Source organism: Lithobates pipiens, unplaced genomic scaffold, assembly GCF_037356315.1.
Source record: "Lithobates pipiens isolate NorthernLeopardFrog02 unplaced genomic scaffold, aLitPip1_a1.2 Scaffold_19, whole genome shotgun sequence".
Taxonomy (NCBI): Eukaryota; Metazoa; Chordata; class Amphibia; order Anura; family Ranidae; genus Lithobates; species Lithobates pipiens.
Genome location: NW_027507764.1, coordinates 392764903 through 392782613, shown reverse-complemented (window position 1 = coordinate 392782613; position 17711 = coordinate 392764903). Strand labels below are relative to the sequence as shown.

General features: G+C 40.2%; 1 protein-coding gene across 1 annotated transcript in view; it reads right to left on the bottom strand.

Annotated features, from left to right (window-relative positions):
- Positions 1–5158: 5158 nt before the first annotated feature.
- The window catches only part of RTTN (rotatin), a 314933-nt gene continuing 302380 nt past the window's right edge, over positions 5159–17711 (bottom strand). Inside the window, exons 46-50 of the mRNA XM_077492379.1 lie at positions 16474–16676; positions 15632–15899; positions 12028–12131; positions 10431–10500; positions 5159–8954 (exon numbers count right to left, since the gene is read on the bottom strand). Of these exons, the coding sequence (XP_077348505.1) occupies positions 8875–8954; positions 10431–10500; positions 12028–12131; positions 15632–15899; positions 16474–16676 (725 nt within the window). The 3' untranslated portion in view covers positions 5159–8874. The remainder of the gene's footprint in view (positions 8955–10430; positions 10501–12027; positions 12132–15631; positions 15900–16473; positions 16677–17711) is intronic.

Below are 17711 nucleotides of genomic sequence, written 5' to 3'. Positions count from 1 at the left end.
TCTCTAACATCCACCAGCTCCGGGACGTTGTCATGGAGGAGTGGAAGAGGACTACAGTGGCAACCTGTGAAGCTCTGGTGGATGCCATGCCCAAGGGTTAAGGCAGTGCTGGAAAATAATGGTGGCCACACAAAATATTGACACTTTGGGCCCAATTTGGACATTTTCACTTAGGGGTGTGCTCACTTTTGTTGCCAGCAGTTTAAACATGAATGGCTGTGTGTTGAGTTATTTTGAGGGTAAATTTACACTGTTATACAAGCTATACACTCACTACTTTACATTGTAGAAAAGTAATTTCTTCAGTGCTGTCACATGAAAAGATAATAAAATATTTACAAAAAATGTGAGGGGTGTACTCACTTTTGTGAGATACTGTACATAGATATAGATATATATATACACACACACACACACACACACACACACACACACACACACACACATACATACACTACTTTGGAGCCTGAAGGCTGGTTGTGGATTGCAAATATTAAAATTTTTTTGAAGAATCAAAATTCCACTAAATTAAAGTGTCTTCTAAATTTTGCTTTTACCAGGATAAGAGAAAGGAAGGGTGCTTCTGGATAGTCGTATGTGACCAGAGAGAGTATCCTCAAAGGAAAAAAAGAATAATTCTGTCTGATGACTGTCTGTATAGGGCACGGAGGCAGCACTTCAAGAGGAAAGCAACCACTCTAAAGTAAACAGGATAAAAAAGAAAGCGCTTCTAAGCGCAGCAGCATTTAGACTTTTAAATTGCCAAAGGGTTAAAAACACTAGAGGTAGAAAACTCATCATGTGTATAATGGAGTCCACCTTGGGGGGGCAGTCCTGGGGAGACCATTAGCAGTAGATGTTATAAATCCAAATTGTCCAGCAGATCTTGTCCAGCAATCTTAGTATGAAGAAGGAGCCCATCAGATGCTCTGGTGACTTCATCAATGAGTCCAGCGTCCCATGCTGGTACACCCCCAACACATCTATTAACCACTTCAGCCCCAGGCCATTTTGCTGGCTTAAGACCAGACCACTTTTTGCGATTCAGCACTGCGTCGCTTCAACTGACAATTGCGTGGTCATGCGACGTGGCTCCCAAACAAAATTGATGTCCTTTTTTTCCCACAAATGGAGTTCTCTTTTGGTGGTATTTGATCACCCCTGCGGTTTTTATTTTTTGCGCTATAAACAAAAATCAAGCGACAATTTTGAAAAAAAAAAACGCATTACTTTTTGTTATAATAAATATCCCCCAAAAATATATATAAAAAAAAATTTCCCCCTCAGTTTAGGCCTATACGTATTATTCTCCATATTTTTGGTAAAAAAAAAAAAAAAAAAAAAAAAAAAAAAAAAAAAAAAATCGCAAAATCGCTATTGATTGGTATGCTCAAAAGTTATACCTTTCCAAAATAGGGGATTGTTTTATGGCATTTTTATTATTTTTTTTTACTAGTAATGGCGGCGATCAGCGATTTTTATTGTGACTGAGACATTATGGCGGACACATCGGACATTTTTCGGACCATTGTCATTTATACAGCAATCACTGCTATACAAATGCAGTGATTCCTGTGTAAATGACACTGGCAGTGAAGGGGTTAACCAGTGGGTGGCAGTTTAGGGGTTAAGTGTTCCTAGGGGCGTGTTACTAACTGTTGGGGGCTGGGCTTTCTTTTAGTGAACACTGATCTCTGCTCCAATCACATGGAGCAGAGATCAGTGTCACTTGTTGCTAGGCAGAACTGGGAGATGCTGTTTACAATGGCATCTCCTAGTTCAGCCGCCCCATGAGACGATCGCGGGTATGCCCGCGACGATCGAGTCCGCGGGACCCGCAACCGGACTCACGGGGGTCCCGACCAGCACGCGAGTGCGCCGCCGGTGGCACACTCGTGATGGCAGGGTGGCAAATTTAAAGGGACGTACAGGTACGCCCATTTGCCTGCCCGTGCCATTCTGCCGACGTATATCGGCGTGCGCCGGTTGGGAAGTGGTTAAAGCCTCCTGGCTTTTATCAAGCGGTTCCCTTTGCTGGACAGTTTGGATTCATAACATCTACTGCTAACCTGATCTCCCCAGGACTATCCCCCAAGCTAGACTTCATTATACACACAATGAGTCTTTTATACTTCTACCTCTAGTAAGTGTTTTTAACCCTTTGGTGAAGTCTAAATGCTGCTGCACTTAGAGGCGCTTTCTTTATTATCCTATTTTATTTTTACACATACTATTTCCCATTTCTACGTAATTTCGTAGAATTTGTTTTCTAACTTTTTATGAATTAAAATGCCGTTTCTGTAAGCCTGAAGCTGTGCTCACTGAAGTTTAATGAAAAATAACAGTCTCCAAAGGGAGGGGATCATGCTCTGCTTCAGTATGTCACAGTACATGTTGGCATTCGTGGTTCCCTCAATGAACTGTAGCTCCCCAGTGCTGGCAGCACTCATGCAACCCCAGACCATGACACTCCCACCACCAAGCTTGACTGTAGGCAGGACACACTTGTCTTTGTACTCCTCATCTGGTTACCGCCACACATGCTTGACACCATCTGAACCAAATACGTTTATCTTGGTCTCATCAGACCACATGGACATGGTTTCAGTAATCCATGTCCTTAGACTGCTTGTCATCAGCAAACTTTTTGTGGGCTCTCTTGTGCATCATCTTTAGAAGAGGCTTTCTTCTGGGACAACAGCCACGCAGACCAATTTGATGCAGTGTGCGGCATATGATCTGAGCACTGACAGGCTGACCCCCCCACCCCTTCAACCTCTGTAGCAATGCTGGCAGCACTCATATGTCTGTTTCCCAAAGACAACCTCTGGATGTGACACTGAGCATGTGCACTCAACTTTTTTGGTCGACCATAGGGAGGCCTGTTCTGAGTGGAATCTGTTCTGTTAAACAGCTGTATGGTCTTGGCCATCGTGCTGCAGCTCAGTTTCAGGGTCTGGGCAATCTTCTTAAAGCCTAGGCCATCTTTATGTAGAGCAACAATTCTTTTTTTTCAGATCCTCAGAGAGTTCTTTGCCATGTTGAACTTCCAGTGACCAGTATGAAAGAGTGAGAGTGATAAAGCCACATTTAACACACCTGCTCCCCATTCACACCTGAGACCTTGTAACACTAACGAGTCACATGACACCGAGGAGGGAAAATGGCTATATGGGTCCAACTCTGACTTTTTCACTTTTGTTGTCAGTGGTTTAGACAATAATGGCTTTGTGTTGAGTTATTTTGAGGGGAAATACAATTTAAACTGTTATACAAGCTGTGCACTCACTAATCTACATTTCAGCAAAGTGTCATTTCTTCAGTGTTGTCAGATTAAAAGATATAATAAAATATTTACAAAAATGTGAGGGGTGTACTCACTTTTGTGAGATACTGTATATACCCATCACCAGCATTGTAACAGAGTCTACCCCTGATCATTTAAAAATAAATTTTAATGACCCCCACTGTATTATACTGCACTGGCAAGTGGTTGTAGTCCTATCCAATGGGGCACCATGAAATATTTGCTTAAAAGGGGTTGTAAAGGTTAATTTTTTTATTTTATTTAAATAGCAAACATGTCATTCTTACTTCTTCTGTGCAAGGGTTTTGCACAGAGTGGCCCCGATACACCTCTTCTGGGGTGCTCTTGGCTCCCCCCTCTTCATTGGGTGTCCCCATGGGAAGCCACATTCCATGGAGGCACTTGTGTGGGCATGCTCCCGAGTCCAGCTGCTGAGTTCATTGATACAGACAGCAGGACTAGGCCCTGCCCCCCTTGTCACTGGATTTGATTGACAGCAGTGAGAGCCAATGGCTCCTGCTGCTATCAATCTATCCAATGAGGACTCAACACAGTGGCTGGAGAAGCTGTGCCCGTCCCTGTCGCTGGACGGGTCATGTTCAGGTAAGTTAAATGGGCGGCCTACAGAAGGTTTTTCACCTTAATGCATAGAATGCATTAAAGTGAAAAACCTTGAGGGTTTATAACCCCTTTAAGCTGTTTTCAAGTAAATTTCTAAAACTCAAATTAAGGTAAACGGAACGGTCTTTCTGACTGAACCAGTTACAAAGTTAATGGACTGTATTAGCAGTTTCCTAAAAGTTTCAGTGTAACAAAATCTTTACTTTTTTAGCCTTGGATAGAGTAGAAAATAGATAAAACCCCTGCCAGATTATTTATTTCTATCTTAGGGAGATTTCCATTCACTTCCCAATCCAGAAAAACACAAAGTGGGTGAAAGTCTTTTCAATGTGAGAGGAAATTGCATATCTCCCTATTCTGAGGGCTGCCATAGAGGGTAAATCTCCCCAGCAGGGACATAGACGATGATGAAAAAAATTGGACAGTTCCATGCCCTTAAAAAAAAAAAAAACCCTTTCTCATCCATTAAGGGACACAGGAAAACTTTACCTTTGGAATATCCAAAAGCAGTCCAATTGAGGGAGGTGGGCAACAGCAAAACAGCCACGAATAGGCCCAACATGAACCATTTCAAAACCGAGGACTGCTTGCAGGTCAAGAGCTTTCTGAAAGTCAAACGCCTGAAGCTGCCACAGGATAAGACTGTAAAGCCCATCTGGTAACAAGGACATAAGAACATGACCAAGTGCTGACCATACTAGGGAACCAGTGTGATGCCAGAATGAAAAAAAACACATTTACATAACTAGGGGACATTCCTGCACAACTGGTGATGATGTGGAAAGGAAACAACTCAGCTCGAACAACAGATAAGGAAAAAAAACTCCTCTCTGACAACTCGATGTTCTGGTAAAAGGAAGACCAGAACTGCCCTAGGTAAAAATAAAGTCATAGGCCTCACTCAACTGAACATTTCAGAAGATCAAAGACTAGGGTTCCTTCCATACATGAAAAAGCTTTCAGGCAAACATTAATATCAGAGAGGCAATAACTACCAAAGATTTCCCAGAACTGAAAAAAATATAAAAAAAGACATCTACTAGCAAAAAAATTAAATAAAAAAAATGGAGAAATGATGGTAGTAGGGGGTTAACCTCTGCTCAACCAAATTGTCTCCAACCCGCCTGTAGGTGGAAGTATAACCCGAGATTAAAGAGTAACCTGAAGGTAAAGTCTTCCTGTATACTTATTTCCCAGAGTTGATTTTTAACAAATGTCACAGACATCACGTAACTAGTAATTTATTTAATCAATAAATAAAACAATACATATAACAATTAAAAAATAATATACAAATCGTTAAAGCCAAACTTTGGGTAAAACCAAAATGTACCTTTGCGGTGGGGCTGCCACACTATAATGCAAAGGGTTGAATGCTTTTTTTGGGTCTAGGAGTAACATGAAAAGCGATTTTGCTTTCCTTATGGCTCACTCTGGCAGGCTTCTATCTATACAACTGGTTCCAGAACTGCTTGGCAGCTCCAATGGTTGCAGGCACTCTGACATCATCACGCACAGTGCAGGACCACAAATGAGGACTCCAAGGGTACACCCATAACTCCACAGTAGCGGAAGGAAGAGAAGAATGCTGACTGCTGGGGGAGTGAGGGATAAGGTAAATACAACTTGTAACAACCCTGGCAATGCTAGTGTAACAGTAACTTTTGATTTTACCCAGAGTTCAGCTTTAAATATGTACAAAGAATTAAAAAGGAAAAAGAACACATGCAATCTTTAGAATCCTTTAAAGCACAGTTAGCCTTATTTACCAGAACTGCTAATCCTTTATTAAAAGGGTAACAGAAAACCTAGTTAGTTCCATTTTGCAGGAACGATAAATGATGGAAAAACTTTTCAATTACTTCACAGCAGCAGCATTATTTAAATACCTTAATTACTTTTTCAAACTTTATAAGATAGGTTTACAAATGCAGTTGGTTACTTTAGAAGTCAACGTTTGGAAGAAAATTAAAGTACCATTAGGGATTAGCAGTTTTTTTTGCAAATGTTAACAGTTTTTGTAAAGCTGGAATATAACAGACTGCCACAGGAGTCACAATATTTCTCTTGCTGAATATGTAAGAGCCCAAAAAAATGCCTACCTAACCCTGCTTGCTGCAATGCAAGCCTTGTGTTAGGTTTTTTGTACGTCAAACGCATTTAGAAAAATCTACTGAAGAGAAACTAAATGTAGATTACAAGTTATTTTTACATAAAAGGGAACCATTTCAGCACTCCCAGATAAAGTTCTGGCTCAGGGAAGAGATGTACTTGTTCGCAACAGGCATTTTGTCCTGCACTCCATGTGAATCCCAAATGTAGAAATCCTAGGGGGCTATAACAGAGAAAAGTACTGTATTTAACGGCGTATAATACGCACTTCTTTCCCCTGAAAATAAGGGGGGGGGGGGGGGAAATCGCAGGTGCATGTTAAACGCCAACAAGGAAGGAGGGAGACGAGTGCCACCGGAAATCACGAGCCGTCATCTCCTCTCCACTTGGCTCTCCGACACACAGTCCCACCTCCACCACCGGCATTGGACCAGTGTTCTGTCTATCAAAGGAGCTGGTCCAGTGCTGATAGTGGAGGTGGGACTGTGTATGTGACTGCCGACAGAGCGAGGAAACAGATGACGGCTCAGTGATTTCATCCGAGATATGGTGAGCTGTATTGAGGGGGCAGGCGGGCACACAACCGGCTGCAGGCGGGCACACAACCGGCTGCAGGCGGGCACACAGTTTTTTTCCCTGAACTTCCCTCTTAAATTGGGGTGCGTGTTATACGCCAGTGTGTGTTATACACCGATAAATACGGTACCTTTTTCCTCACTTCTTTAGGCTTTACAACTGCTAGTAGACCGGTCCCTCAAAGCCAGGGTAAGGTGGCTGCCCTATCATCAACATCGTCACCTACAATGCAGGACCAGCAGTCTTGCACTGTGCAGGAGAATGCTGAATGACAGCCTACATTGTGGAAGTAAAGGATTGTGCTGGGTATCAGGGGAGCGAGGAATAAGTTAAGATCTTCGTTATAGCCTTTTAGACCTAACAAGCATTGGAGGCTTAGTAAAAAATGAGGGTAGGTAGGAAAATATACTTATTACAGTTTGGAGCTTAGCTTTAAAGTGTTACTAAACCCAGGACCCTACATTCACTACATCTGGTCTCCCACAGTACACAGAACATAGAAGTGCAATTATTTTAGTAAATATAAACTGCTTAATACCTTTTCGCATCAGCAGTATATAGCAGTCTTGTGAATTCTATCAGTGTGTGGCCAAGCACTGGTTAAAGCTTGTAGGAGGGGTTTTCATTCTCCTCTGACGGTCCTAGGAGGCCGGAAGACCCCTGACCCTCTGTCTGGAAAGTGCTGATCACATGCACCCTCCCAAAAAAAATGAACTCTACCAATATGCATCAAACTGAGCATGTGCAGAGTGTCTCCAAGGCTCCATACTATCAGCAGATGGTTTGAGTACAGTAAAAGTATCGGGAGAAGACAGGTTCAAACAGCCTTTTTACACAATGCGCAGGATTAACCCCTTAGGTTTCACAGCGAGTATAACAGGCATGCTTTACAGCATATACACACCGATTTTACTGTTGTGGGTTTAGTAGCACTGTAAGGGTCACCTCACAGAAAACTGATATTTTAAAATGAATATATAGAGAACTATAATACCTAATTTTTCTATTTTAAGAGGACTGGTAGGAGTCGGGCTTTAAAGCTGACTGGGACAGAAGTGGGAATTATGGTGGTAAGAGCCAACTGCTTCATTTTCCAATAGAAATATAACAGGGAAAATAGGTGCCTCTGACTGTCAGACTTCACCTATAACTTAAGTATCACTTGTTGGGTACCTTGTTTCCCTAAAATCTGTTACTTTGTGCCTGTGGAAGAAGACTATGAATCCTAGGCCCATGTCCCATAAAGGGCATTTATTTCAAAATGAAAGTAGATGTAAACCCTTATTGAATGCCAAGTTGCTAAATTTACTGTTCAACACAAACAATTGGTACTTTTTTTAAACCTATTATCTTTTTAAATTTTTTGTTGTGTGTCAGTCCAGCTGATCTGAAGCTTCTTTGCAGCCACTTCTAATCTACATACATGCACTCCAGTGGTGACTTCAGGGATTGTGAGAATAGTCATTTGTAGTTTCCATTGGAAGTTGAGGCGACAACGCAGGAGGATAAAAGAGAAACCCAACAGGACCAGAGCACTGTCAACAGGACCAGGGCACTGTCAACTTATAACAGGATGTCTCTTAACAGGGCAGGAGCACCAGGTATTTTCCTAAAATCTGCAGATTGTTAAATACTGAAATTGACTTTTGTAATGACATTAACATGTTGAAGCTTATAGGAGATTTTAGTTTTTAGATTTGCACATACAGCACTCTTTTATTCCATACTCCGTCAAGTCAGAATTTAAATACTAGAGCATCTACTGAATACTGAGGCTCTGACAAATGACTGATTCAACTATTTGAGAATTTGAACTATAAATACAGCCTTATCCAAGGAATCAGGGTCCTTGCCTAGGCACCGAGAATTTATACGAAAACAAGCGCAGGTACCACAAGGATAATGCTGATTTATACATGTTGGTGGACATCATAGGTTAACTTTACAAACTCTATTTATATCATTCATGCTATTATATATGTGTACTTATATTCAATGCTCAGCAAATCGGATGGATAAAAAAAAGAAAATGTAAGACAGTACTTGTAATTTAGCCCCATGAGATTTGATTTTTCTAATGCAAAAATAGCTGCTGGCACATCATACAACAAACAAGAGTAAGAAAAATCTTCTTGTTTCAAATGACGTGATAGATTTCACACAGTAAATGTGTCCTTTCTCGAAACATCTGCTCACATAGTATAAATCATCTATCCGCCAGGTTTGTTAATCACTCTAGTGTGTTGTTGCTGCCATTGTCAATTGGCAAGAACTTGCTCCAGATTCTCCAGGCATTTTAAATGATACACTTCATGTCTATCTTCCAAGCCGGTTTCATCTGTGAATAGGGAAAAAAATGGCAATTGTAAAAAACCCACACTAACACTACATTATACTGAACACTGACTGCCAGTATTTTGGAACAAAAAAAACAAACAAACTGCCCGCTGCAAATAAACACACACAGTTCATTTATTATCTTATATTTAGTAGAAAGCACAAATTGTTCCATGTAAAAAGAATGCTGGCTATATTCAAGGTATTTGCAAACCTAAAGAAAATCCTACAAAAACTGTGCTTGGCTTCATGTCATCTTATCACAGTAGCCTCTATACCAGTGATGGCGAACCTTGGCACTCCAGATGTTTTGGAACTACATTTCCCATGATGCTCATGGACTTTGCAGTGTAGCTGAGCATCATGGGAAATGTAGTTCCAAAACATCTGGGGTGCCAAGGTTCACCATCACTGCTCTATACTGTCAAGCAGCAATGAATCTTGATTGAAGTCCCTGAGGAACAAATAGCATGTGAGAAGGCTAGCAAAATATAGACTTTCAGCAAAGCTGAAAAAAGTGTCCAAACTCCTAGGACACTATCAAAAACTAAGGAATGCTTGATAGAGGAGGGGTTATGGGGCTGTCCAATCATTTTTTTGGTTGTCAATCTCCTGTAGCATGTCCCAAAACTTTCTGTGCCCGTCAATGGAGAAAGAAAGATGTTTTTTGTTTATTTGCTAAAACCCTGAATTAATATTTTTTAAGGGACAAAATATTTGGCAAGTTAGATATCCCTATGGTTTATCCCACATAAACTGCCTATGGGTCTGCCACCTTCATTGTTCTTAAGAAGAGAGTTTAAATGGCCATTGTTTTTGTTTAGGGGAATAGTCGGCCAGAATGACACTATGCGGTTTATTTATTAAAGCTGGAGAGTGCGAAAATCAGTCTCACTTCTGCCAAGAAGCCAATCAGCTTCCAGGCTTTATTGCCAAAGCTTAATTGAACAAGCTGAGGTTAGATGCTGATTGGTTTATCTGCAGAAGTTAGACTGATTTTGCACTCTCCAGCTTTAATAAATAAACCCCTCTGTGACAATATAGTGGGCTTGCACACCTGTGAGTCCTAGGTGTCTATGGACAGATGAGATTACACTGGAAGACACAGACTATACCAGTGCATTAGTTGTGCTGCAAGCCTGCATTTACTTGGAGCGTGAAAACTGCTGGATCCAAGTAGTAAACATTAATTATTTAAATCGAATATTTAATATTTACTAGATTCAATTTTTTAGCACTGAACATTATAATATAATTATGTCGTTGTTCAATAGCGGTAAACTGTTTCACCACAACAAAAAGAAACATTCACATAAAAAGGTACAAAAAGGGCAGAGTAGAAGAAACCTAAGGAGTCCTTGTAAAGGGGGAAAACAATGTTAGTACGGTACATTTATTTAATCTAAAAAGGAAGAGAGCATTCACTATTTGTAGCACCAGTCTGGGACACATCAGATGTAATGACAACTCCACCTACTTTTCCTCATTGCATATAAGGCTTCTTCTATTTTCCCCTTCAACAAAGGACTCTTCAAAGCCACTTTTGCCTGTAATACAATTGCAGCATACCTTAAACTGAGATTAAATATAAATATATACATGCTCAAAATACACATATGGGAGGTCTTTAACGTGCCAAAAAAAAAAAAAAAAAATGGCAACCCAGCAGACTATACAACACCTGCACCTTTCTGCAGAGTACACTGCATTTAAAGCTCAACTCCAGCCAAATGTTGTTTTAGTTATAGGCAGAAGGGGGAAGGGTTAGAACTGTTATCAGGTTTTTACTGTCATTTATGTCCCCATTGGGGAGCTTAAGTGCTCATGCACACCGTAGCTCAAAGAAGTTCAAAGAAGCCGCTTCTACAGGCGTTTGAGCTTTCTTGAGCTCTAATTTTTTTTCTGCCTGGAAACTCCCCTCCATGTTAGCCAATGTGTCCATGCACACTATAGGAGTTTACAAGCATATGAGCTTATAGATTCTTTCAGACGGTTGGTGGAAAAACAACCAGCTGAGCCATAGTTTTACCATCCCTTGGCCTCCCACCCGAATTGTACAATATAGCTGGACAGAAAATTGAAAAATATTTTTCCTCTATGGGGGGACTTTCAAATAGGATGAGTCGCCAATGAAGTACTAAGCAGGTATTAAAAAATATATGTCTTTTAATGATAATGTAAAAAAATGAGCACATACATAACAAGGAAACAATCCTATACAAAAGTATTTATAGGACAGGGGTGTACATGTGCAGCATTTTTAACCTGGAGTGTAGAGTTTGACAGGTGGCACTGCCTGTTAAACCTGCCCATTCAGGTTAAATGGAGCTGTCCCACAATGCAAGCCAAAAGTAAAGTAAAAAAAAAAAAAAAAAAAACGCAAAAAAAACAACAGGCACTCACAAAGCGGCGATAGTACCTCCTGAACATGTCAGCCACTGCTATACCGCCCTCTGAAAAGCAATCCACCATGGTTCACTTTTCAGATGGTGGTAAACAGTAACTTAAGACTGGTAGAGCCCTCTCATTTCTTGTTTTAAAGTCACTGGAATCAACTTTATCCTCTGTGCTAGTTCTACTGATTCTGACCGCTTTATAAGAGGAGGAGTAAAAGTCAATAAAAGCGGAGTTCCACCCAAAATTCTGCTCATTGTACACCTCCTTCCCTCTGGTGCCACAATCAGCACCTTTCTGGGGGGGGGGGCAGGATACCTGTCTTTCACAGGTATACTGTTCCCACTTCTGGGAGCCTCAACAGCAGGTATCTCTCCTCCTCCCCCGGCCTCCGGGCCAGTAGGAGAGAGGAGCGGAGCCTCGCACATGCGCAGTAGGGTTCCCCGGCGTGAAGCTGTAAGGCTTCATTGCCGGGTTCCCTTACTCGCAATGGAGGTGGAATGCCCCCCGACAGCTGATGGAAAAACATCAGCTGCAGTGCCGACAACGCTGGACTCCAGGCCAGGTAAGTGTCCAATTATTAAAGCACAATGCAGTATGTGCAGATGCTGGCTTTTAATTTTTTGCACCGGTAGGCGGACCTCCGCTTTAACTTTGCCTTGCTCTCATTCCGCACTCACCTTCTGGTAATTGTGAAGCAATGCCCATAATGCTGAAGCTCCTATTCTCTGAGAGTTCAGACTGTCACTTTCCAGACAAGCGCATAGCTCAGCTACAATGCCATCTATTGAAACACAGTGACATTGCACATGTATCAGTTTCATTATGTACAATATACAGCTTAAGACAAAAATAGTTCACGTTTAAAGACATTCTGCCTAAATTGCAAGTAAATGCAATAGTGTAATAAATCTTATAACATTCATGAAAACAAACCCATACATGTCCCTGCCCTGACAAGTCTGACAGTTGTCAGAATAGCAAGCTATTCCTTATGTTCGCTTTGTAAACAGGAAAAAAGATGTGCAATGAAAAAGCAAAAAAAAGAAATGTACAAAACAAGATAGCAGTACTGCAATTTTCACTCAGTAAAGCTTCTGGCATCCTACTGTCTGTTTCGTCACCTATGTGATTACATTTAATTTATGTAATTTGATAGTACAGTACATCACAGGTATTGTAGTGTGCATCGCACATAATTGACACCATTTTAATTTTTTTTTTTTTTTTTTTTTTTTTTTTTACACAATGTTCCAGTGATACGGGTCTATGCAGTCATTGTGGATGAGCAGTTAGCACTTTGGCTAGCAGAATGTATACAACCTAGAGATTCTACGCCTACTCCTGATTGCATCGGTTATTAGAAACAACCAAATTCAAAGTAAATTGATCAGACCATGGTTTGACTCCGATTGGCGCAATTTATTGCAACTCATTTCATTCAGCCTCAGATCTGCTCAATTTTATTTATTTTTTACATAAAAGGTCCTGAAATGCTCATTCAGTGGATTTTTTTCCATATGGAGGAGACAATAAAAGATCTTGTATTCATGGTAAAATGCTATAGTTCCATTAAAGCACCAGCTTTAATTGTGACTTCTTAAAGTAAAACTACAGGCAAAAGATTTTTTCTAAGTTCTGGATAGAGTGAGGAGGGATAAGAGCACCTGCCAGGTTTTTATTGTGTGTGGCCCTGTTAGGGAGATGGATCCTCTCTATTTGTCCTGTTTAACATTATCACTAAAAGTGAAAGAAAATCACCAATATTGGGTTGCCCCCAGAACAGTAATAGGACAGAAAAACGTCTAATGGGGGCATTAGTGACAATCAGCAATTCCCCCCACTTTGAAGGGATTTCCTTTCACTTCCTGTTTTGACTATGGGATTGAAATTTAAAGGAAATCTTCCCAATTGGAGGTCAAAGGCAAAAAGAGGTTTTAACCTTCCCTTACTCTATTCAAAATGAAAAAAAGTTTTGTCTTTAGTTCTACTTTAAGAGCAGGTGCATCACAAACTTCAGTTGGGGTGTTAGATGCTTTTTTTCATGCTCTAACAAAGTGTATTTCCACATTTTAAGCCAAACTGGGATAACAACTGCTTCTATTTGTTTCCTGTCCCCATTCACATAGCATTACTAAAATATATATATAAAAAAATTGCAAATAAATGCTAAATAATAAATAAATAATAAATAATTGTGTAAATGCTCTTTCTGGAACTTGCAGCACTGTAAAATTCTACTAGTTTTCTTTGTTTATGTCTGTTTTGTCTGTGCTGTGTAGGCAGATCTTCATTATCAGTTGTAACTAGATTTGAACACTGTCTGTCCTAACAAAGAGTAAAAGGTTTGGAAGCTGGGGGCATGGCTTGCACGGAGACTGAGATGGCAGCATAAGCCAATGACTCCTGCGGTCCGGGGACCGAATCTTGCCTCAAAGGGAGCCTACACCCCAACACCATTATGAGCAGATCCACCTGGAGCTCCTCTGCATCCCGTGCTGCCATGGACCCAGGTACATTAGGCAGAAACATCCCTGAGTTGTTTTGATCTTAGCGGCAGTCCGCACATCGGACATCATGGGCCCGGATCCCGATTTCACCTAGCGCGGTGTCAGACACACAGATGACGGGAGGTCAACCCCCAGCCTCAGACCCCCCCCCCCCCCCGCTCTCTTTCCCCCATCCACTCTTCCCTCATGCTTTCCCTCTACAGCTCTGTCTTCTTTATTTTTTCTCTCTCCGTTTTCTTTTCTCTTTCTTCTTACTTCTTGCATTTCCTATCACTAAAGTTTTATCTCCCCATATGCAACAGATGAGCATGGATACTGAAATGTTATGATGGGCACTTTTCTTCGGCTATCACATATGCCTTAATAGGAAACATTACACCCCAGACCTGGATCGGGATTGATGTCATTACCCCTCACCCTTGACTGCACCGAGGAAGGACCTGGGGGGGAGATGAAAAGTGAAATATGATCCTCCACCCTATGACGCTAACTCATACTTTCATTACTTGTTCCTGGTCATCACCTCTTAAGATGTACTTCCATGATGTTCCCTTTACATGGTATTGTTTTTTCCTGGTTATAAGCTGTCATATAACAACTGTTTTTCTCTGTATGTTTATTTCTGTCTTTATACTGAATAAAATCTTCATGGAAAAAAAAAAGAAAAGGTTTGGAAGTTTGGTTTCTTGCATTGTACTGTATGTGAATGAGGAGGGGGAGGGGCTCTGCATGTTTAGGACAGGCTCCTCTGACATTGCTAAAAAATCCTTGTAGTCAGCGATAAGGCCTTCTCTTGAGAAACATCTACAAAGGTAAGTCATAGTTTCATTTATTTTTGGCATGGCGTGTGAATGGGAACACATAACATATAGTGGAGTTCTCTCAATTTAACAACAAAAGTGAAAATAAACTAAGAGTATAAGATGTATATGTGAGGCCCCTGTTCTAATAAGTGTATATGATGCATATGCGATGCATATGTGATGTACCTGTTCCGATACATGTACATAGTGCATATGCGACGTACCTGTTTTGAAGAATGGCAAGTATCCACTTTTAATTCTTGCGTTTTAATGTAAAGACAACAAAAATAGAGGTTTCTGTGCATAGATCTCTTTAATTGTCTCATCCATTTGGAAAATCTACCAATACCAGGCAACTGCAACATATGCATTTTGAGACCTTTTTTTTTTTTGCACAACTCTAATCCTAATAACCACTTCTGACGCAGCCCACTGTGAGGGATTAGGGTCAGATTCTTCCTATGCAATGATTGCAACCATCAAAAGAAAGAATGATCAATTTGTGTGGGGACAGTGGTATTCTCCATGTGCTCAATAACAGGTTGTGTACTATTGCCATGCTTTAGGTGTATGTTACAAAAGAAATGGAGGAAAAAAAAGTCAGTTTTGGGTTAAAAGCAATTCGCTTACTCAAACTGTACTTACCTTTTGGGTGGAAACTATTGTAAATAATTAATTGCTAAAATAGAGAATGTCAGCAATTTAGAAAGAAAATAAGTGCCAACTGTACATTGGGTCTTTAACGTGTCTTATAAGGAAACCTGTACTGTACCATACTGTAAGCATCCCATTATATTCAAACCATGACTTATTTTTCAGAACATGGCTTGAAAGTGACTGAAGCTAGGGGACAATACACGCAGAAATGTCCAAGATCGTTAACAACTATAAAAATCTGTAAAAACTTCCAAGAAAGTGGAGAGTTAAAACATTAGTTCAATGACTTACAGCACCATAAACTCTGTGCTTACCATTTGAAAGTATCTTAGGTTTATTGGCTGGATTGAAGCAGATGTTATGTAAAATAAGGAGGACCATGGGGAATTTCACTTTCTGCTTATATTTTGTAAGTTCAAGAAGAATTTCTAAGCTTCCTTTCATCTTCATGATCATCAGCTGGCCATCACTGGACAAAGACAGGTTCCACAAAAATTTAAGCCATAGGTTTGCTAAATGACTGAGGCTCTTGTTTCCTCCTTTTGGCCATGATAAACACAGAAAGTGCTGTAGAAAATTATTCTGCAAAAAAAAAAGAAAAATGCTCCTAATTGTTCATCTGCTACATTAATCAACAAAATTACCCAGATAAGCTTGTTCCATGACCATTATCTGCTCTATCATATTGCTACATTTCAAGCCATTATCTGTTATAACATCCTAAATTATCACTGTTATCCAGGGGAAATTTTCAAGATTTTACTCATCACTAGAACATATTCCTAAATGCATCAATATTATACATAATTAAATATTTTTTTCTCAAAGAATTTTGTGAAACAGAACATAATAATGTGAGTTCCATAGTGACTTCTATTAAAAAAAATAATATGATCATATCCAGTATTATCAGACTTTACAACTAAATACAAAGAAAGATCTACAACTAAATAAGATTCATGCTCACACTTGTACATATCTTCTTCTTCTTTTATACTATGCCATCAGCAGAATGTGCTCTGTAGATACTATATCTCCAAAATAATGTAATAATACTATACCTCCAATATAACAAATCTTTTACTTCAAACTGAATTTTTATTTCTAACACCTAAACCCAGTTCCTGGAAAAAACTCCCATTAAAAATCGCCATACCTTCTGTATAATACACTTGCAGTCTTGTGCGCCAGACAAGTTTGAAAGTAGATCAAAGAGCACTTGTTGCGTGTGGCTGGTATAAGAAGTAGGCTCAGAGGCAATCTTTAAAATACTATGTAGTATCGAGCTGCTTGTCTGTGATTTTTGTGATGGCTGGACAGCCGTGACTCCAATGTTCATCCAACATAAACAGCTGCAAGCTTTCGCCCCCAAAAAGAAAAGACAATTTAATAATCATGTCAGTTTGGAAGTACAACAAATAATAGATTACTAAATAGGACAGAAATCATACTACAAAAAAAAAAAAAAAAGTGAAATCTGATTTGCTGTCATGGGTTGCTGTATTTTGAGCACTACACACCATCATTGTTTTTTCCTATTGAATATAAGTGAGAAAATGAAAGGTTCATTTACCTACCTCCATCTTAAAATACAAAGGGCAATCCATAAATGTAAGCAACAAAATTGCTACTAAAATCTCTGTATAGTTACTTTGCTGCCTTATATTTGTGCTCTTCTAATTGCATAGCCTATAATATGGCAAAGTGGGTAAAACGCTAAGACCCTGGTTCCCAGCCCATAGCCCACATAGGCTATTGGACACCATATAGATAGCAAAGTGGCACCAGGGTGCCGGGTGTAGGAAAGCTTTCCATGATCCAGCAACCGACAATGAAATAAAGCCTTTAACGTTTAACTTTTATCACCATGATTTCCAATACAGGAAGGGGGGATTAACTTTCACTGCCACTGACACAATTGCTGGCGGTTATTATTGCTTCCACTGGCATCAATGCTGGTGCTTATTATTGTGTTCACTGACACCAATATTGGGGTTATTATTGAGTCCACTGACACCAATGTCGGGGTTATTTTTGTGTCCACTGACATTACTGTTGGGGTTTTTTATTGTGTCCACCAATACCAATGTTGAGGGTTATTATTGCGTCCATTGACATCAATATTAGGGATTATTGTTGCACTCGCCGACACCAATGCTGGAGTTATTATACTTCAGCTTCTTCATTATGCATTGTGATGCAAAAAATGCAGCACGGCTGAAATTTTTGGGTGTTGCTATTGTGCCGCCATCTGGAAGTGTAAAGGGCCACAGTTGAGACCCTTTAAATCCACTTCCCTACCGGGCCATAATAAACGGACGTCCTCGACTTTCGGGGGGGGGGGGGGGGGGCCTCCTCTAACGTTAAACTGGTAACCTGTAAAAACTTTTAAAG